The 21963-nt window shown below is 42.6% G+C and overlaps 1 protein-coding gene across 7 annotated transcripts; it reads left to right on the forward strand.

Moving 5' to 3' along the window:
* The first annotated feature begins 275 nt into the window (after positions 1–275).
* Positions 276–21353, forward strand: sec16a (SEC16 homolog A, endoplasmic reticulum export factor). 7 transcript variants are annotated; one of them, XM_026173445.2, is made up of 31 exons: positions 276–369; positions 2004–5378; positions 5459–5610; positions 5833–5915; positions 6029–6143; positions 6299–6488; positions 6701–6881; positions 6982–7124; positions 7890–7951; positions 11553–11691; positions 11800–12042; positions 12119–12216; positions 12332–12413; positions 12763–12880; positions 12972–13083; positions 13181–13286; positions 13448–13588; positions 13699–13812; positions 14001–14190; positions 14295–14623; positions 14692–14736; positions 17033–17197; positions 17286–17363; positions 17490–17546; positions 17654–17774; positions 17909–18046; positions 18169–18251; positions 18467–18538; positions 18880–18939; positions 19987–20055; positions 20182–21353. In XM_026173445.2, the coding sequence occupies exons 2-31, from the start codon at positions 2076–2078 to the stop codon at positions 20248–20250; spliced, it is 6858 nt and encodes a 2285-aa protein (XP_026029230.1). In that variant the 5' UTR covers positions 276–369; positions 2004–2075; the 3' UTR covers positions 20251–21353. The 7 variants fall into 7 exon arrangements, with proteins under 7 accessions (XP_026029230.1, XP_026029234.1, XP_026029237.1 ...); XM_026173449.2 differs by having other exon boundaries at positions 18880–18918; XM_026173452.2 differs by having other exon boundaries at positions 19987–20098; positions 20182–20331.
* The last annotated feature ends 610 nt before the right edge of the window (positions 21354–21963 follow it).

The following is a 21963-nucleotide window of genomic DNA, read 5'->3' on the forward strand; positions in this document are numbered from 1 at the left end:
AGCCTGTTATAGTCTTTTATTGCACACATAGCTTAGCATGAATTTGATATATCATAGGGTATGTCATTATTAGAATCTGGAGTCCCTATTTATTCCCCTTTAAGTGCATTAAAATTGTGTTGCAGTTTCCATGTCCAAGTCAAACACGACTATTTAGTGTTTTCATTATAGCATTGCCGTCAAAATACCATATTTCAATTAATTTTGCACTCAAAAAGAATCTGATGATAAATATACGGAAAGGGTATTTAATAACCCCCACCCTCTTGCGACGCAGTCGTTGTTTGGCCCGTGACGCTGCTTGTACACGTAGCCTAGTAGGATGTGTTCATTGAAGATGGTGGCGGTGTGTCACACTCCAGCATACTTGTAAGAATTTATTCATTTCTGTACACATTTCCGACAGCGGGTAAGAGTATATCTGCAACACAATTAACAATGTTTTACTCTAGGTGTTTTAATCTGGTGTCTGTGGCAGGCAGGGAACTGTTACCTTGTGATTAGCGCAGGCTAGTTAGCCAGGAATGCTAAGTAAGCAGCAGTGCTAATGCTAGCTGACCAGGCTGTGAACCTGTTAAATTATGGTCGACGAGTGGCCAGCGACTTGTAACTTATCGCGGTGTAACCATGTCAATGTTGAGTTTGTGCCGAAATTTTACGCCTTTCGTTACTCACAGAACTGCTGGTGTAAGGACGAATTCGGGCAGACTTTAGATGTTAGTGATTTGCTGGCTCCGGCGTTTGGGACATACGGAGCACCGAACGGTTCCCGTTAGCTGTTGTACCAATCACCGGACCTTTACCCGACTGTCGCTTAATGTGTAACACTATCTCAATGTCGTGCCAGACCAAAGAGATTTAGCAGCCATCTATATTGAAACAACTGGCAAGTAGTGATAAGAAGTAGGGAGCGTATGTCTAACAACGCTAACTTTGTGACTTTTCTAAGTTGGCAGATCTGCGGTGCTAACGATACGAAGCTTAAGAGGGTGCAACGGCTCTTGGTAAATTTATATCCTAGAGCGCCGGGAAGATCCGGGATCTCCCCGGTAGAGCCCGTCTGGCCAAATGTACTTCCCTACGTTACATTAGTTCCGTGTCTTCTTTCTCTCCAAACATCTAGCATTTGAAATGCTTATTGACAGGCCGTGTTAGCTTGACTCAACTTCCTACTGAGACACGCTCAGTATCTCTGTTTGACAAATAATATACATCGCCTTGATCTTAATACTACGTAGTGGCGTGATTTAAATGACTGTCCACTATTAACTTTTGCATTTCAACTGAGAAAAGTGTACACATGTTGTACAAGGGTAGTGGCACGACTCATGTGACAGTTACCAGTTAATGCTAAGTGTAAATAATTTTAATCATAGCTTCCACCCCTGTTTGGCTGATTTCATCCTTACCTGAACTCAAGAAACAACTATAGATGCAATGGCACTGTGGTCTCTTGTCAGTAGAGCAGTTCAGTTTGACTTTCTGCTAAAAGCTGCATTTGACGCAAAAGCAGGTGCTTTTTTTTTTCTTTTTAAAGAAACTATTTAGCTACTCAACTTTGCAGCCTCCATGAGATCTGTGATGTTAATTTAAGTTTCCTGTTTTTGTTTATTTTTTTAAGGAAATTTTCATAAATTTCATATATTATATTTTCCTCACCTGGGTGATATACACTATACAAGTGCATAGACTTACATCAGTGCTTTGGTTCATAATATATTACCAGTAAGATGACCATCAAATGCTCTACAGACCATTTAATTAACAGTAGATAGTATACTAGTATACCAAGTATGCATTACAGTAAATCAAGTGTGTTGTATTGAATTGAGCACTATATGTATTTACCCACCACAGCATCTTGAGGGCTGATGTAGAACTTGCCACGTTGTACGTTTGGTTTGAATAGGACCACAGGCTAAAATGCAAACAAAGGTGTGGTAAAGTATCCCAAAGAGGCAGGGCTTTTTGTTAATCACTTCCTCTTTCTTGTCTCTATTCAGCTACGCCTGACTTCAGTCTTCAGTGAGATCTCTTAGAGTGACCTGGTCCTCGGACCTGTTAACTCTGCGGACATGCAGCCCCCTCCCCGGACTGGACGACCAGGAGCCTCTGGCCCTCCTCCTTCTGGGCCCAATATGTTCCGCAGGACCAGGCCTTACAAGCATGCTGCTGCAGCTCCTGCCACAATGCCTCCTGTTGCTCAACCCATGACAGACCCTTTTGCTTTTAGTAGAGCTCCTCCCCCTATGGCTGCAGGTGGCCTCCCAACAGTATCTAACAGCAACCCTGCACCAGTGCAAACACCATCTAATGCCATGTACCCTCAACCTGGCTCAGGGCTGCCTCCGCAACCACAGACACTGGAGGGTGCCACAGCTGCTGCTTCTGGAGTGACCCTCTTCAACCCTCACAGTACACCACCCCTTGGTCCAACTGGATACGTATCCTCACATAATGAACAGGGATATTTTAATTCAAGAGAACAGATACCATCTGCATCCACAGAGTCAGCACCTATGGCTACAGCCTCAGAACCTAGTCAGACACCTTTGAACCCTGAATTTCAAGGACAGTCTGGTCCTCTGCCAGTGCCCTTCCAGCCACTGCCACCGGTCACCACCTCCTCTTCCCAGTGGGCCCCTGATCACGGAAGTCGCCCCCCATCAGTTCAGAACTATTTCCAGCCTACTAGTGACCCTGTACCACAGCCATTTTATATGCCTCCACAAACCCAGATGTACCCCTCCCACAGCCCATCACCCCTTCACAACACCCCTACCCCTCCGACCCAACCTGCACATCTTCAGAATCAGGCTTCTCTTCCTTCTCAAAATCCACTAAAACCTCCTACTTCTCAGTGGCCAGACCCAAATGGTCCCCAACAGCATAATTCCCATTTCCAAACACAGAGTTACTTCAGTCAGAGCTCTGCTGCACCAGATCTTTGGTTTAACCCGCCCCCACAGGACTCGGGCTACCATCAAATGGGTACTGGTATGGGTCATCCTCAGCCCCTTCTTGACGCTGCTGGATCTCAGCCTGCAACCAGTACTGGGCCTGGGCCTAGTTCTAGTACTGTCCCAGCCCCACTTCCACATTACCAGGAATCCGGTACACTTTCAATGTTCTTCAAAGACAATGATGTGGAAAATGAGGAAACGCTGTCTGCAGAGAGAAATAAGGCAGTAAATGGTATTGCTGGAACTTTTCAACTTCACAACAACCAGCAGGCACACAGTAGTCATGCAGATGTTTCTTCAGATTACCAAGGAGCTTTTCTTCAAGATCACTCACAAGTACCTTACATGATCGATGGCAATCAACCATCACAGGGAAATGCTCAGAAGCCATCGGATTCACAGTTTGACCATGTAGAGAATTTGGAGTGTGTTCCAAACCAAGAAGTATTACCCAGTGAAATCCATAGTAATACTGCTGCTACTGCACCCCACAGTGCTGAGCAGTTTGAAACTGGACCCAACCTGGAGACTCCAGATTCAATTCCCAGACCAATGAGATCTGCCAGTGTGTCGTCCAACTACAGCAACATGAGCCATGGGAGTGGAACAGGCACTCGTCGACATCAGGGGGTGGTGGGCACCTTTATTCAACAGGAAAGCTCACGACTCTCTGATGATCCTAATCAGCCTGTCGCTGCAGCTGCAGCTGGAGGCTACTTTGAACAGATTGACACTTCTCCAGCTGGAGATGTGGGTGTACAGCAGAGCTCTCTGGAGCAAATGTGGCCCCCCACGCCTAGCCCTCCCAAACCAACCGGTATCTTTCAGGCCAGTGCTAACAGCTCTTTCGAACCTGTGCGCTCACATGGGGTCGGGGTGCGTCCTGCTGAGGTTGACAGGGCTAAAATGGTAGCAGAAGGGGGTGCAGATTGTACACCAGGTAATATGGAGCAGCCACCAGACAATATGGAAAATGTTTATGGCTCAGGTCACCCTTTGCCTGCAGGTGCTGGAGGTGCCGTACCTCCTTTGACACACCCAGTGGTCTATTCTCACTCTCGACCTTCATCCCGTGCTCATGGAGTTAATCAGCCCTGTGAGAGTCCTGCCACTACTCTGTGGGCTCAGAATGATCCTACGACCTTGGGCGGTAACATCCTCCTCGCCCCTGCTGCCCCAATAGTTCTTGCCCCATTACGAGAGCCAAGTGCTGATGTTATCCAACCTCCAGAGGATGGTCCACTGGACCTGCAGCCCTCCCAAAGAACCCAGCCACCTTCGCATCAGCACTCAGAGAATCTAGAGAACCCGCCAAAGGTGAGTGAGGCAGAGCCAAGTGACTCTCAAGGCAACCTGGGCTATGCATCTCTCCTTGTGTCTGGCTCGCTTCACCAACCTGTTTTCATTGCCCCGCCAGTGTCCAATTACAGTGTGATTCCCCCTAGTACCACTCCTCAAGCAGCCACTCAAAGTAGCCTTAGGGAAACTACCCCACCTGTGAGATTGATTGCACAGGGGCAGGGTCCCACTACCTCCCAACCAGCTTCAGTAACATGTAATCAAAATCCACTTTTTTCTCCTGGAATCCTGAGCTTCAGTGTTTCGGCTTCTAATCAGAGTCCACTCAATCTGACTCGAGACAACACAGCAGCTACGACATCAGAAATCACAGCATCGCCGCATCCCCAGCCTGTCCGCCCTCCTCTTTCAAGGGGTCAATCAGTGGCTGGAGAGAGTAACTCTGCTCTCCAAGTTAATCTGCAAACTTCTCTTGTGAATGATCCTTCCTCTAATCATAATCAGCCATCAAATTATGAACTGCTTGATTTTTCTATGCACCAATCACAAGCCCAGAGCCAGGCTTCTGGACACCCTTCCTCTCTTCACGAGTCTCCACAATCTAGTAATGGATTTTACCTACAGGTCACCAAAGATGCTCTAAAAGTGGAAGGGAATGCCTCTGTCCAGACTCCAACTTCTTCATCTACCACACAGGTACCACCAGCACCCTCTCAAACGGCTCCAAACACCCAGCAGCCCCCAGCAGAACCTCCTAAGGTATTAGATTCTCAGGCTGCACAGCACGGACAAAAAGATGCTCCTCCTGTTACAGCGAGTGGAGCACAACCCCCCAGTTACCAGTATCCTGCTCCAATACAGGGGCCATCTGCAGGAAATGCTCCTCCTCCTGGGCCTCAAGGTCCTCCAGGGGCTCCACAGACAACTCCTGCGGAGCCACCTCGCCCACCGTCCTCTGCAGGAAGCCATCAAGGCTATGGGCCTCCACCAGCACCGGGTCAGATGTATAGTGGCTATTATAATAATTATGGAGACTACCCAGATAGCAGAGCACCATATCCTTCTGGCCAATACCCACCTCCATCTGGGGATCCTAGAGCACAGCCATATTATCAAGTAAGTATAAGGTGTCCTTTTATTTAACCTAGCATGTGAATATTTATTTCCCAATTTCTATTGGTGCTCTTATCTCTTAGGCAGGACCATACAGGAACAGAGTAGATCCTTGGTATGGCAGATATGAGGGGCAGACCCAAAGTTATCGTGATACAAACTACCAGTACAGAGAGCCTCAGCCGGAGCGTCCTAACTCTAGAGCCAGCCAGTACTCTGACAGGCCATCATCCAGGTTAGTGAAACTCACAAGATTACTTGAATGGTGTGTACTGTCTTTTCACGTGTTTCTGATTTATAAATTGAGTTTTTAAGTATCTTAAGAGGATTTTGCAAGTTAAAGACTTCCCTGCTGTGATGTTGGTTTTGTTGGATGTAAAAAATCTGTGTTAATACATTGTACTACTTCATTCATCATTACCTTATCTTTGAATTGTTTTTTTTCTCTCCCCTTAAGGCAAGGCTATCACGAGGATTACCACAGAGCAAACCAAAGTGCCTATAGTGATTATTATGCAAATTATGCCAAGTACTTTGGAGGTATGGCTCGTAGCTCATAGTGTTGAAAGCTTTGAATATTTATTTATTTATTTATTTATTTTTTTCTTAATTCATGTCTTTCCCTGTCTCCGTTTCATATTTTCTGCGTAAAGGATACTATGGCCACTATGACCCCAGATATAGAGGATACTATGACCAGTCCTACTGGGCTTATGATGATAGCAGAAGGGGAGACAGCTACAGCAATCAATCTATGTATCCTACCAGGTATGCAGAGAATACTGTTTGGACATCATGGAGTTGTTATAATATTAATGTACATTTACAGTGAGTAATAAAAGGCAGTGTAAGAAGTGTTATTGTTCATGCGTGTCTCATGGAAAAAGAAAATCTAAATTCAATTTACAACATTTCACTCGCAGGAAGGCTGGCTATGAGGACCAGTGGCAGTACTATCCTGGTTACGATGCTAGCTTTGATGAGGACTACCGTCGTCAGGGAGATGCTTATGGTGATGACTTTGACCGGCGCAGTGTCCACAGTGAACAGTCAGTCCACAGCTCCCACAGTCACCACAGCAGACGGAGTAGCTTCAGCTCACGATCGCAACAGGCAATTTTTTTCCCCACATATGTCTCACAAGTATTCTGTGTATGCAGTTATCTGGCTGAACCACAAATGGAGACCAGGCCAAAATTTATGAGTAATCACTGTAGAAATATTGTTAAAGCAAAAATTAATTTACAAATTCTTTTTCCATGTATTTTTTTTTTTTTTTAAATGTTTCATTTGCATTATAAATAATAATTCTCTCTTTGTTACAGAGCCAAGTGTACAGGAGCCAGCCTGACTTGGTGTCAGCAGCATATGATAACACATCATCCACTCTGGCTGTGGATTACTCCTATGGGCAGTACCCAGATCAGACTGATGCATCTCACAACTATAGCCAGTACTATCCCTCTGGGTATACCACCGAAAGCACCTGGATTGCCCCTGAGCAGCGTAAGTGCTGCATCACTCTTTGAAGCATTTTTTTCATTTCTAAGGGTCCTTAGCTGAGTTGAATGGTCTGATTCTTTGTTTTTTTTTTTTTCTCCTCTAGCCCCTCCTCGTCCTGCAACCCCAGAAAAGTTCACCATACCACATCGCTGTGCTCGTTTTGGACCTGGTGGACATCTTGTTCAGGTTCTGCCAAATCTGCCCTCAGCAGGACAGCCTGCTTTAGTTGACATCCACAACCTTGAGGTATGGCTTTAACAGACCATATTTCATTGATATATTGTTTTGTTTTTTGGTTGGCTTTTTTTGTTTGTTTATTTTGGGTCTTTTGGAAGATGTTCCTGAAACTGTATTACTCCGGTTTCAATAAACCTAGCAAAATAAGCAGCACTAAAACTAATGAGCTGTGTCTTTTAAGGAAAAAATTCTTCCTTTCTTTCTATTTCCCATTATTTATCTCATTAAGATTATGGCGGATTTACTATAGCAGACACAATGTTAAATGTACAACACTAAATGATCTGAAATCACTGACACTTAAAGACCACTAGATTGTATGGGTTGATTCAGACAGCTTTTCCCATAAAGTAGGAAAGAGACGAGATGTCTGCTCATAGTCCCAGTAATACTGAGCAATAACCTTTGAGCAGTATGCAGGTAAACATCCTGTGCGAAGGGCAAAAGAGAGATTGCATTAGCTAGAATGCAGTCTCAAAACCATCAGCTGTTGTCTAACAGTGATTTAACTTCTTGTTAATTTGAATTTATCTTCATTCATAAAAAAAATGACGAGCAGATGGAACAGTATTGATGATATCCATTATCTTCTGATAGAAGCCCTGAAGTAACTGTTAGCATTTGCCCGTAAACTTAGACTGAATGCTTCTGTGGATTTTTGGATGTGTGTGTGTGTGTGTGTATGTGTGTGTGTAGGCGTGTGTGTATATATGTGTATGACCATAATCTGAAGGACATCTGAAGAATTATTATATCCTTTGCCTGTATTTATAGACCATGCTGCAGGATACCACTGATCAGGCAGAACTGCGAGGTTTCCCTGGACCTCTTGTCAAGTAAGGGAATTCTACCTTCTTTGTGTTAAGATGTATGTAACCTACTGCACAAGTGTCCTGTGGAGGGGGTGGCTACACGCAGGTGGAAAAGGGGGGAGTAGAAGTCTGGAGGGTTGGCTTTTCGGTGGTTGTGCAAAGGAAGGCGACCATTAAAGTTGGACTTCTAATGTCAATTTTTTGATTATTGGACTAACATTGAAAGCTGAATGCTCTGAGAGATACGAAGAGCTTTTCGCAAACAGCTGCAATCCATTGTTGACAAATATGAAATTGGGGCCGAAGTCCATTATAAAAGGAGAGATTGTCATGAGTGGAAAGGTCCAGGTGTGGTCATTGGCCAAGGTGTAGTAATATTTGCCAGGTGTGGAGGAACCTATGTCAGAGTACACCAGTCTAGGCTCAGAAAAGTGGATGAACCACAAGTGAAAATGGAAGAAACTGAAGAGGAAAATCAGATTAAAACAGATGAAAATCTTTTAAAGACCCCAGCAGTGGTACTTGGTGAGGAACACGATTTTTGAAAGCAAACGTGAGGAGATGGTATCAACAAAAAATGAACTGCTTGGTACTACAGAAAACAGTCCTTCTGTGATCCAGTACAAGCTAGAGAAAGAGGTCCTACACTGTCCCACTCAACCACAGATATAGAAGGACTAAAACTTAAAGTTGGACAAATAATTAAATACACAGACAAAGAAACGGGTCAAACATATGCTGGAAAAATAATCAGTCGAGCAGGAAAAGCCACTGGGAAACACAAAGTGGTACAACATGGAGTACAGTGAGCCCGAGGAAATTGCTGGATCCATGGGTTCCATTAATGTGCAGCAAATAAACAACCTCCAAGTGACACCGTCTGAAGATGCCAAGTCATGCACAGACAGAGATGAAAGATTAGTGGTGAAGGAAGACATCTTCTCACAAGCCAAACAAACTGAACTTGACAACTGGAAAAGAAACGATGTGTTTAAAGAGGAGAAAGACAAGGGTCAGAAATGTATATCAACAAGGTGGGTGTGCACACTCAAGGAAACACCAGTGGGCATTGTACCCAAAGCTAGACTGGTTGAGTACGTTAAAAAAATTTAATCGCCTTAATCATGATGGCGGCGTTAACACATTTAAGCTGCGTAAACTGGCTCAGTTACCACCGGTAGAAGCACAGAGCAAAGGAACTACATGAAATTGAATAAATGTGTTTATGGCCTGGCAGATGCTTCATTATGCAGGTAAAACTGGGTGAAAGAAACCATGCAGAAGCTGGGGGGCACAGTGTCAAAAGTAGATTCAGCTGTCTTCTACTGGCTAGATGATCTCTATAAGGTGACAGGGGTACTTGCATGTCATGTAGATGATTTTATGTGGGGTGGTTCAGACATGTTCTCCACAGTAGTCATCCCCAAACTGAAAGCTGCTTTTCAAGTTGGACGAGAAGAACATAACAGCTTCAGCTACGTCGGGATAGAGCTTCATTCTCTTCAGTACAAGAAGATATGTACATTTAAAAAAAAAAAAACCTACAGCCTATTCCTATTAATCCCACAAGGGCACCACAGCCATGATTGACAGTTACTGTGGGCAGCAAGACAGAGCAGACCCCAAGCACAAAACATGCTACTATTCAGACACTGCACAAACAAACTGATCAGAAAACTTCAGAGGTGGTTACACTGAGTTTTCAGTACTTGGGAGAAAGAAAATCCCTCAAATTAGTGGTGTTTAGTGTTTTCTCGATCGGAGCCCATAACACACTCATTTTCACTCCTCATATGAGAGCGTCAGCACCACGCTCTCCAAAATGAGAGACTGGGTAGCCCCAGTGTCGTGCAAAATTGCAATCGGCACATTATCTTCCTCTTTCCCACTCAGTGAGACGAGCCCTTTTGAAATGAAAGGTCAGTAACTGCTGTCAAGGCAGTCATTTCCTGGTTCATCACTGACGGGATTAGGAGCGGACACCGACCGAACGAAACCAACACTTTTTGTCTTTTTCGAGGTTTGAGCTTGCTCTTTGCGGCGAAGCAACGGACAATTAGCAATGAGATGTCCAGTGTCACGGCAATAAAAGTATTCACGACGAGTCATGGGAACTAGATCAGGGCGCGTTTGACACTTAGGAGAAACCTTTTCATGGTGCACAGCTGAAAACGAAAACTCATCTGTGAGAACAGCAGCTTTAGAAACCACCTTTTGCTCATTGAGATACACAACAACATTCTCAGGGAGACACATTTTGAATTCTTCCAATAGGACGAATTCTCTTAGCTAATAAAATCCTTCACTTTACTCGCAGCTAACCACTGGGCCACTTTAAAGTGGTTGTGATGCAAAGGCGTCAAAGTAAGAATCAACCTCACTTTCTCTGAAAGGTGACCCTAAGGCAACTTGTTTACTTGCATTGAACTGGTCAGAGGAGAATGTCTCGGAAGTTTTGCTCACGGGGTAGACATAGCATTGTGTTCCTGGGAAGGATTCAGCTCCATAGCCCTTACGCGGGGATGCATAAGCTCAGCTTCTTTGGCTTTAGTCTCAAGCTCGACCTCTTTCAGGCAAAGGGCGAGCTTGATATCCTCTGTAACCATTCCTGCCTGTAACTGACCGGCTGGTTCAATGTTTGGGACCTAAATGGCAGCAGGAGCCTCCGCCCCAGTGTCATCCATCCACTGACAGCTTGTGGGATGGTTGCTGCAGCTTCTGCTCCCACATCCACCACCAAATTCTCAGAAGCATCAACCAGTCGAGGTTTCACCTTTGCAGTTATCCCCTTTTCTACCAGCTGCTCTGCCATACACTGCTTAATTTCTGCTTTTTGTGCATTTAAGGGGACACTAACATTAAACAAATTAGCCACCAACAACAAATCTGCCTTCGTGCATCATTGCAACTTATCCATGGTGGGCCGTTGTGCAAAACCATCCACATCAAAAGTCATTGTGGCTAGTATACCCCCTACCCTACCAGAAAACTGCCAACCAAAAGCTGTAGACAAAAAGGAAGTGACGCCACCCTTGTCCCCAAAACCATACCCAGAAGCCAAATTTCAAGTGAAAGGTTGTTTTGTCCAAACTGAAAGCTTAACTCTGGGGTGAACAAACGCCAAAATAACAAACATTCAAAAAGGGAGGTGCTACCTAAAACCTAGGTGAAACACAAACCAAACAAACGACAGGTGCTACCCCTAACTGAATAAACAGGAGAAAACGGTGCCCCTATTTACATGTGATCCATAATCTATTTATTTACAAAGCTCAATAATCAGGAAAGCACAAAAATCACAGAGGGTTTTGGAGGCCATGGTCGGGTCTGCTGCTGCTGCTGTCAGTTGCTGCCCCGGGAGAACTGCTGGTGAGGGATTTTCAAAGCAGCCACATGATCAAGAAGCCAATCAGCAGCAGCCAGCTTTCCAATTAGGAAGAACCTGAAGAGCCTCTTAAAGACACAGACAGAAAAAACCTAAAACGGCCACCAGGATTCAGCTTATGGCCAGGGCCGTAACAGCAATGAAATAAATCTAATTCCTAGCCAGAGCCTAAAACTCCCTATTTATATTGAATGCATCATTGACTGCTTTTCTGTTTTAATATTGCATCTTGTCCATCAGGGAAGAGACTCACAAGGTGGACGTGATTAAATTCTCCCAGAACAAAGCATTGGAGTGTTCCCGTGATAACAACCTCTTAGACAGAGACTCTGCCCGCCTCCTCTGGGACTTCATCATGCTGCTATGTAGACAGAATGGGGTAAGACTGTGCAGGCACCACTAAACTTACCATACATTGAAATTAAGGCAAGACTGTGGCTTTTCACATTTGCGTGAGACAACGTTTTAACTCGTACTGTTTCCTCAGACTGTTGTGGGCACAGATATTGCTGACCTCTTGCTGAAGGAGCATCGCTCTGTCTGGCTTCCCGGCAAGAGTCCTAATGAAGCCAACTTGATTGATTTTAATAACGAGCCACTGGCGAGAGCCGAGGAAGAGCCTGGAGCCGGACCACTGTCTCTACTGTCGGACACTTTCATGACTGTCCCAGAAAATTTTGGCAAAGAAACAGAACGCTTCAGGGAGCTGCTGCTGTTTGGCCGAAAGAAGGTAAAATTGTACATAAGAAATGCAGTATGAGGTATTAACTTGCAAGATTTTAAATACCTGAACGTTGTTGAATTAGGATGCACTAGAAGCAGCCATGAAGGGAGGTCTCTGGGGCCATGCCCTGCTATTGGCCAGTAAGATGGACAACAGGACTCATGCCCGAGTCATGACGAGGTAAAGAAATCAGATGTGAGAATAATTAACTTTGGTCCTATTTGTTCTATGATTGTTATTATATTATTTTGTGTGTGTGTGTGTGTGTGTGTGTGTGTGTGTCTTTGTTGTGTAGGTTTGCTAACAGTTTGCCCATAAATGACCCTCTTCAGACAGTATACCAGCTGATGTCGGGGAGGATGCCTGCGTCAGCCACCGTAAGTGTTGTTTTACCCTCCTCCAAACACACTGGAAGTGTTTCAGTCACTTGTGGACAGGCTCCGATTGCCTAGATGACCCTCTAATATATTTACTAGCAGGCCATATATCATTCAATGGTATTCTTCACTCTCATTGGTAGTCTCTTCAGTCACTTGCCTGAAAGCTTATTGCAGGTCCTACCCACTTCACCTGTAGTCACTTGAAGGTGCCAAATATCATTCACTTTCTCTGGTGGCAATAAATCGCTTCCAGTATGTACTGTAGCTTTAGACACTTGTTTTAAAAAAAAAAAAAAAAAGGCGTGTTTATTTTGCCCTGGCTAACATATGTCTTGTTCCCACACAGTGCTGCGGGGAGGAGAAGTGGGGAGACTGGCGTCCTCATTTGGCCATGGTGCTGTCAAACCTCACACACACCCTGGATTTGGATACTCGCACAATTACCACCATGGGCGACACACTTGGTAGGGTTTTGTCAAGAATTCAGTAATCAAGAGCGCTGGCAACAAACATGCACCCTTAAACTCTGTCTGCACTCATTTTGTCTCACGCCAGCTTCGAAGGGCCTGGTTGATGCAGCACACTTCTGTTATTTGATGGCTCAAGTTGGTCTTGGCGTTTTCACAAAGAAGAGCACAAAGATGGTCCTGATTGGCTCCAACCACAGGTTAATGCAATAACCACACCCACGTAGCTCCAAGATGTTAAATTTAAGTCCTCACATTTTATAGTAAACATGTGTAACCTCATCTTTGTTTTTTCAGTTTGCCCTTTTCTCAATTTGCGACTAATGAAGCAATCCAAAGGACTGAAGCCTATGAGTATGCTCAGTCTCTAGGCTCCCAACCTTGTTCGCTGCCAAATTTCCAAGTGAGTTTTTTTTTTTTTTTTTTTTTAAACCAGTTGACAAACCAATAAATAATATGTATAAACCAAGAACTTTATACACGACTGCATTATTTACAGTGATGTTTATCATGTTATATTACTAAGAAGTATCACTCTCTTCTGTTCTTCTTGTTTCTCATTAGGTGTTTAAATTGATCTATGCATGCCGCTTGGCTGAGGCAGGCTTGAGCGCTCAGGCCTTCCATTATTGCGAAGTTATCTCGAAGACCGTCCTCGTGCAGCCTTCTTACTACTCCCCCGTTTTCATCAGTCAGATCATACAGGTATACACTTATTCTCCTCTTTAGCTGTGATTTTTGCCTAAATATAGTCACTTAAATACTTTGCAGCGTTGCATTCAGACAAAGGTTACTGTTACACTGTTTGCCAACAGATGTCTGAAAAGCTGCGGTTCTTCGATCCACAACTGAAGGAGAAACCAGAGCAGGAGTTGTTCGTTGAGCCGGAATGGCTGATTCGCCTGAGACAGCTGGATGGACAGATGAAAGTGAGGAGAAGGAAAAACATTGTACTCTAGTTCTGTTGTGACATAAGCAGTTGTCATATAGGGAGGTTGTGTAAACTTTTCTTCTGAATAGGAAAAAAAAAAAAAATTAGGCTGTGTATAATAATTATGTGAACATTTTTAATAGTTTGTGTCGATCAAACAAATGTTTGATGCTTTGTGTTTCTTAGACGGGTCTGATTACGTACAATGCAGACAGAACAACTCCGATACAGTTTGAGTGCAGCAGCCCTAGCTCTGACTTGGACCATCCGAGCCCACCAAACAGCATGTCGCTAGATAACCCAGCCCCTGATAACCCACTCATGAGCTCATTACTGCCTGGGTCTCCACCACAGGGAGTCCAGTTGATGCCTCCAGGTTTGTTTGTTTTTAGGGGGCCTTTGGTGCATTTTTTTTTATTTATCTGAAATGTCAGGTACATTTAAAATACATCAAATCTCATCTGTTGTATTCTCTTTTAGCTTCCACTTTCATCCTCCAAGATGGAATGGCTCCTCCTCAGTTCTCGCCTTCCAGTGATGTGCCCCAGTACTATCCGGTCCCCACTAGCGGACCACAAGCCCAGATTCCCTTCCCAAACTACCCCCCACAGGGTCCTGGCTTTGCTTCTCCCACTTTCCAACCTCAGCACATGCCTCCGCACATGCCCCCTTCTCCTGGGCACATGCCACCTGTAGAACAGCCACCGCGGTCCCCAGTAGAGATGCCGAACATCCAGTCAATGCCATCCTCACCACGTAGGACCTCACTGACTCCTCAGAAGGACTTCTATGATCAGATGGCTAAGATGGTCGGTATCTGCTAATTTTTATTTATTTATTTTTTGTAAAGAGCCTTATACAATGTTTACTTCTGCAGGGTCACGGGAGACCTCGGACTACTTCACAATCGTCATTGCATTTGGTATGTTTGTATTTCAACTAGAGATGGACCGATCCGATATTACGTATCGGTATCGGTCCGATACTGACCTAAATTACTGGATCGGATATCGGAGAAAAATAAAAAATGTAATCCGATCCATTAAATATCACGAAAGCACCTCACAAAACTTGCAACACGCCGTAACTCGCCTCAGAACGTTAGCACGTCGGAGCAGTATGCATCACGTGATAGAGCGGCTGTGGCATGCGGGACCTGTCGGTGGTCTGGATAGCATGTGGAGCTTCGCTAGCAACCCGGCATTTCATCTCCGACAAAGTTATCCCCGAGAGAAGTAAAGCAAGTGTGTAAGTCCATCTCTGAATGTTTGTAAAGCATTCCTGCGTTAAGCTTAACAAGCGACTGCCTCTTCTTGCTGCTACTTCAATCATGAAACTGCTTAACGATCAGCTGATCGGCTTTTCTGTCGCGAGTCCATCTCTCTGGTTTGTTTTTGGCCCACTTTGCACCAGAAAGAGGAAACCAGCGGCTGAACAACAGCAGCACGTTTAAGCTTGATAAGCTGTTGTTAGAATGTATTTAATATTACTTTCTACTCGAGGATTTTTTTCTACGTAGCTGACGGCTGTAACTGTGCAGGGGTGGATCTAGCAAAGTTTAGCCAGGGGGGCGATAGGGCATTAACAGGGAAAAGGGGGCACAAAGACATACTTTTCTTTCTTATTCTCATTTAAAATGTCTAGCTTTTAATAAATAATTATCCAAATCTTACACCCAAAGTTTTAATTTGATGTAAAATGAATAGAAGTCAATTACTGTATATAGTAACTGTTAAGTCTAATATACCCTAGTAAGCTATAGTACTTTTTCCTTTGGGAAGGTACCATCTGTGCAGTCTGCAATTTTGTTGAAGAAAGATGTTGAATCTATTTAATATTTCTTGAAAAATTGATTTCTGTGCATTTTTTTTTTTTTTTTTTCTCCCCCCCACACTGCATCAAATTAAGGTTGATTACGTCGATTAAGCATCATGAGGTGGAGCGTGAGGGGTGGTTCCCTATTTTTTTTTTTTTTTTTTTTTTTTTGTTGCTGGGAGTTGGAACCCTATTAGTTAGGTTGCTTAATATTTACGCTAAGTACTCTTTAAAATACCAGAATAGGGAGGATGGTGTAGGTTTAAGTTTATTAGATTGATCAGTATTGCTGAACTATGAAATTTTTTTTTGCATACAGGTATAACAGAATAGCTTTAGTGTAGTTGTTGTTTTAAACTTGAGTATGAATTTATACAAAATGCAGCAAGATATTTTTAAAAAAAAACAGTTTTGTTGATTAAAAAACACTGTATCGGATTCATATCTGTATCGGCAGATATCCAAATTTATGATATCGGCATCTGTATCGGACATAAAAAAAAAAGTGGTATCGTGCCATCTCTAATTTCAACTGCTAGCATGTGTAATTCTACTTAATTTGTCCAGTTCTAGTTTATATTAGTCATTATCAGAACTGAAAATGAGCAATAAAAGACTGGCTGTCTATGCATATCCGCTCAGAAACAAGGCAACGCTGCTAATTGTATACAAGACATTATTTTTAGGTTGGCTTTAGATTTTTTTTGTAAAATGTCCCCAAATCACTACAGTTTGCTTAAAAAGTAGGCCTGATTAGTTTTTAAAAACTAAGATGAAGATCAAGAGATTATAGCAAAGTTAAAACCTGCTGTCTGCATTTCCCAGAATGCAGCTTTTGCTGCTAGGTTTACTTTGTTGCTTCTAATATTCTCATTTAACAAAAAAAATCTGATTTAGCCCATTATCTGCAGTGGAATAAATGTTTTCACCAAGACATCCTGGAAGAACTTAAATCTAGGCCTAGTAGTTTTATTCTGACATACCCCATCTATTTAACAATAGATTTTTAGAACAGTATAGAATAGCCCTTTGTTGTCTTTGTACAGGTATAAAAAAATTGTGGGTGCTTCACACAAACTGTGCAGGAATACAATAGAAATATTAAGACAGAACAAATAAATAACAAACAGGAGGAATATATACGACATAAGAGAGGGGCACACATTCAAAACACATTTAGATTTTCTTGTTGGGAAATTAGAAATTAATCAATGTTTTGATGTTTTACTTGTATGTGTTTTCCTAAAACAGATAAAAAGATATCAGGAATCAAGTCAGTATTTATAAAACACCATCCCTGTGTAATAAGTTAAAAAAAATTATATGATGATTAAAAGAGGTTGTATCTGGAGGTCTATGCATTTCATTTATATCTGTGTTTTCTGGTATTTTCCGTCATCCAGTCATCAGGACGCCGCTCCCGTACCACCTCGGAGTCTTCTACTCACTCTGGTGGAAGAGAGCGGAGCAACTCAACTGTGGTGCAAGCCTCTCCACCTCCACCCTCAATCCCCGAGCAGCCCATTAAAGAAGAGGCCAAGAAAGTCAAGAAGGACTCTCCAAAAAAGGTTCAGTTTTACATACTGGCTCTCAGGTTTTCAGTGTGCACTGTAGTCACTGTGCTAAGTAGAATACTTATTATCTTTACATACACAGAAAGGGGTTGGCTGGCTGGGTTGGATCATTGGGAAAGGAAAGAATGAAGCTCACTTGCCAGATGACAAAAATAAGTCTGTAAGTTATAGCTTTTACACGTTCACCTTTTTTTTTTTTTTTTTCTTGTTTACATTACCTGTTCTACAAATTTCATACACTTGTTTGTACATGCGGCCAATATGAGAGTGCTGTGATCTTTGTCAGATTGTGTGGGATGAAAAGAAGCAGAGATGGGTCGACTTGAACGAGCCTGAGGAGGAGGTCTGTAAAATTGAAAATGTGTTCTCCAGGCTGGACCTGTAGTGTGCAGAAAGCCTGAAATTCTTACAAATTGAACACTTCTAATAGTTTTTCTTCTAAACTTTTAGAGCAAGCCACCTCCGCCACCACCCTCTGTCTTCCCCAAGATGCCTCAAGTTCCTGGTCCTGGAGGGCCTGCTGCACCACCGAGTAGTATTCCTCCTGTCAACATGTTTTCCAGGAAGGCAGGTGAGATGAGGATTACTCAGAGTGGCTTTTGGCTAAACAAACCTCATCCTTCGCCTTGCATAATGCATCTAAAAGTAGAAGCATGTCTTCTCTTATAGGGCGCTTTTAACTCAGATGTGTTTGTTCCCTCTCAGGCACAAAGAGTAGATACGTGGATGTTTTGAACCCCAGCAGAGCTGCTAAACCTGGCGGTCCAGCTCCTGCTCCAGCGGACATCTTTGCTCCTTTGGCACCAATGCCTATTCCTACTAACCTGTTTGTGCCTAGCTCAGGTGTGTGTCATGTGCAAGATGGCATAATAACTTGTATTCACCAGCAGCATTTGGTGGCTGTAGAGGATTTTCTGCTTTTAAAGATTGAAGTAATTCTATGTTTATTTGTATCCCTGGATTAGCTCCCGATGATCAACAACCTCTGGAAGGCAGTGAAGGAGGCAATCAGGAGCAGAACTCACCAAACACCAGTGCTGGTCCACAGGTATCTCTACTCTTTACTAGTAATCCTCATCATTCTTTATAATCATGAACTTTACTCCTGTTCTTCATTTTTAAAAGATAAGTGAAAAAATGCATTAAAAAGACAAAACATAAGCAGCATACTGAGAAAGAATGTAAGGCAGTCATCAATAAGTACAAAGCAACAGCTCTACTTATCCAAACTTCTTCTGTTGCGCTTTTTAAAAATCTGTCTAGATGTTCACCCCAATGTTGTTACCACCTGCCCCAGAAGGTCCTACAGTGCCGGATGGCTCCCATTCTGGAGAGGTAAGCCTAAGCCTCCTGTCATAATGCAACTGAAACATGATGCTCGACTGCCAGTGGCCAGTGTGCGCACTTTGCTCTTTGTAATATTAATGTAGGAGCGAAAGAACATGATATTATATGCATGTAGAATTAAAATCTTTCCTCATATTCATGTGAAACGCCTTGATAAATAATACTCTGTTCCATGTGCTGGTCTAATATAATTCTTTCCATGTCTGTTTTTCTATGAACCATGGTTTTATGCTGATTTATTCATTTTCATTCTGAAAACTAATCCAGTGCATGCCAGGTTATTAAAATGGGTTTGTTTGTTTTTTTAATTTTCCTCCTGCTGTCTGTAGCTGTCACGTTCTAGTTCAATGAGTTCTTTATCACGCGAAGTGAGTCAGCATTTAAACCAGGTACCTCTAGCTGGGCTTTAAGTTAACTCACCCCTGCCTGCCACCCTTGTAGCTCACTCCACATCACTAGTAGCATGCTTCACTGCACCCACCCAAAGCTTCTTTGCCTATTAAACCCTGCCTGTTGTCTTCACCATTACTAACTCAACATAACACAAATGGACAATAAAATCGGAGTATAGTTATATAATTGTCGCCAAAAAAAAGTGTTCACACTTCTGTGGAGTAGAAAAGATGAGAATTCTATTAACTTTGGTTATATATTGTTTTTATTGAATGGATTGACTGCAGCACTCCCAGTCCCATACCTCTAGTTCTCAAAAGATTGTCATCTCTGTCTAACCTAGTCCTGTTAGCAAGTTAAAAGTATTGAGATTTAGAATGAATTGCCTTGACATCAATTGGAGTGCCATAAAATTACACATAAATACAGATTCATGCTATCATGTTTGCAGTTTTACGCAATAGTTTTAATTCTTCTTCAAAACAGCATGATGTATATTTTGGAAAATGTGGTCACATATGTATCATACACATATATATCTGTAATGCTGCCTCGCTGTGTCCTCGTGTCCTTACTGCTTCCTCTCATTTCCTTGGCTTCTACAGTGGCTTGCAAAAGTTCTCAGACCCCTTGAACTTTTCCACATTTTGTCACATTACAGCCACAAACATGAATCAATTTTATTGGAATTCCATGTGAAAGATCAATACAAAGTGGTGTACACGTGAGAAGTGGAACGGAAATCATACATGATTCCAAACATTTTTTACAAATAAATAACTGAAAAGTGGGGTGTGCGTAATTATTCAGCCCCCTTTAGTCTGAGTGCAGTCAGTTGCCCATAGACCTTGCCTGATGTTTGTGGCTGTAATGTGACAAAATGTGGAAAAGTTCAAGGGGGCCAAATACTTTTGCAAGCCACTGTATTTTATACTTTGGTCAAATCTGTTTGTGAGTTGTGTCTTGCTTTCCATCTCTGCTCTAAAGTGATGTTAGTGTGACACTGCACACACACTTCAGTAACTGAACTTGTCTTTGGACAGAGCGATCAAGCCCAGGGGAATGCACCTGCTGGGGGCGTCACCTTTTATAACCCCTCACAGTTTGCACAGGTATGAACTCCAAAGTTTCACAGTTGTGAGAGACCTTTTACAGGTTGGTTTTTTTTTGGGGGGGGTTTGTGTGTTTTGCTACTTTTCACCCTACAATCACCTTTCCTTGCTGCTGTTTTTCCTCAGACAAGTGCACCATCAGGAGTACGCTCAGGTCGTTTGGGCGGTCCACGTCAGTACCCAGTGATGAAGTAAAGAACATCCCACTGAAAGAGGCAGACTTGTTGGATAGCAGAGGATTCTAGCTGAAAGTAAAAGAAGCACATGAACAAACTGCTTTATGTCTTAAGGACCCTTCTTCCTGCCTGTACCTAAGAAGAGTATAATCACATTATCCGTCATGTCAGAACTCAACCTTTTTTCTTTTTCTTTTTTCCTTTTTTTTTTTTTTTTTTTTTTTTTCTCCCCCCCTCCCCTGTTCAGTAACTATTACTGACTTTGATGTGTTTCTGACACAGGCGTGTGTCCATGAAGGGCTTTTTCTCGCATCCAAATAGAAAACTGACAGTTAAAAAAATGGAGGCTGATCTGTGGATGCATTCATACACAAATTGTACATTCATGTAGGTTTGATTTAATGTACAGTAAATGCGTCGATCCTCTAAAGCTACCCGGCTTCTGCACAAACGTAACACTGTTAACAGAATGATCATCCCTTTTCTTGATTCTGTCTCAAGTCCAGATGCCTGTGATTGCTTGTATGTGTGACAGGTAGAAGAGCGGCACTTTGTCTTTCTTTTTTTTTTAAATCCAGATTTTGGACTTTTATGTGCAGCTCTTTGGTGTCCTGTCAAATGGAGACTGGTACTGCTTCATCTGCTATGCCCTTTGCTTTTTCTCAGTCGCCCTTCAGTAATGGAAGCATGATGGATGATGTAGAGAAGAATGAAAGTCTGCAGTGTTAGGATGCTGCGCGTTTCAAATACCTATTTCAACTGCCCATCAATTTTAACGAAGTGTCCACAGGGTATTTTCGTCCAAGCGAGCTCGAGTTTCTCTCGCAAGAAACTGAATAATGATCTTATCGAGAGGTGGTCTGCAGAACGACAAGAACCGGGATTCAAACTGCATTTTAAATGTCGCTAAAAATGAATCTATCCAAATATTTGTATATCAGATTGATTGTATTTATGAGATGTAGAAATAAAAGTGTGAGTGTGTGTGTTTGTGTGTAGAGCAACAAATTTTTCTGATACGCTTTGACAAAATGCATTTATGATTGATTGAGATGACAGATTCATATTCTGATCACCTGTATTGGCCGCTTCTGCAAATAAATCTTTATCTACATTGTAAAATGAAAGAATTTTATTCAAAGTACTTCTTGACATTTAATTACTGTGATTTTGTTTGTTTTTTTGTTTTTTTTAATTCAATCATTAGTCATCCCAATTATTTTATTTTAATTTTTTTTTTTGTAGACAATTTGATTTTAACCCCTTTCTCAGTTTTGTTTCAGAGAAGCAGTTGTGGTCTCCAGTGTTTTAGACTCCCTCATGTAAAGTTCTTGACAGAAAACTATAAATACAAAAGGTAGAAATGGGGGGGGAAAAAAAATCATAATAAAGGTATTTTTGGCCCTCTGTAGCACTTTGAAAGAGATGTCCTCTGGTTTCATTCATTACATAACAGTTTAGAGTCTCGGGAAAGTATAACTCAGCTGGGAATGAAAGCAAAAATGCTACCACATTTGTAATGCACTTGTGAACAAAGAAGAATATGGTACTCTAAGCAGCAGTAAATGTGTGGTACACACTGATTCTGCAGTATTGTTTGTGCTGTTGGAAAACCGATACAACGGTGTTACAATCGGCAAAAGGAATCTCGAAAGCACCAATTTTTTGCGATCCGGTTTTGAGTGTGCATTCCTCTGCGCCATATCCTTCAAGGTAATGAGAAAATTGTCAT

This window comes from Astatotilapia calliptera, chromosome 7 (assembly GCF_964374335.1).
Source record: "Astatotilapia calliptera chromosome 7, fAstCal68.1, whole genome shotgun sequence".
In the NCBI taxonomy this organism is placed as follows: Eukaryota; Metazoa; Chordata; class Actinopteri; order Cichliformes; family Cichlidae; genus Astatotilapia; species Astatotilapia calliptera.

What these genes read in the sequence shown, in the direction of transcription:
- sec16a (XM_026173445.2), top strand. Translation starts at nt 2,076, where the DNA reads ATGCAGCCCCCTCCCCGGACTGGACGACCAGGAGCCTCTGGCCCTCCT. An exon ending in TCAGCTCACGATCGCAACAG is followed by an intron (nt 6,489 to 6,700) that starts GCAATTTTTTTC and finishes TCTTTGTTACAG; the next exon opens with AGCCAAGTGTACAGGAGCCA. An exon ending in TCATCAGTCAGATCATACAG is followed by an intron (nt 13,589 to 13,698) that starts GTATACACTTAT and finishes GTTTGCCAACAG; the next exon opens with ATGTCTGAAAAGCTGCGGTT.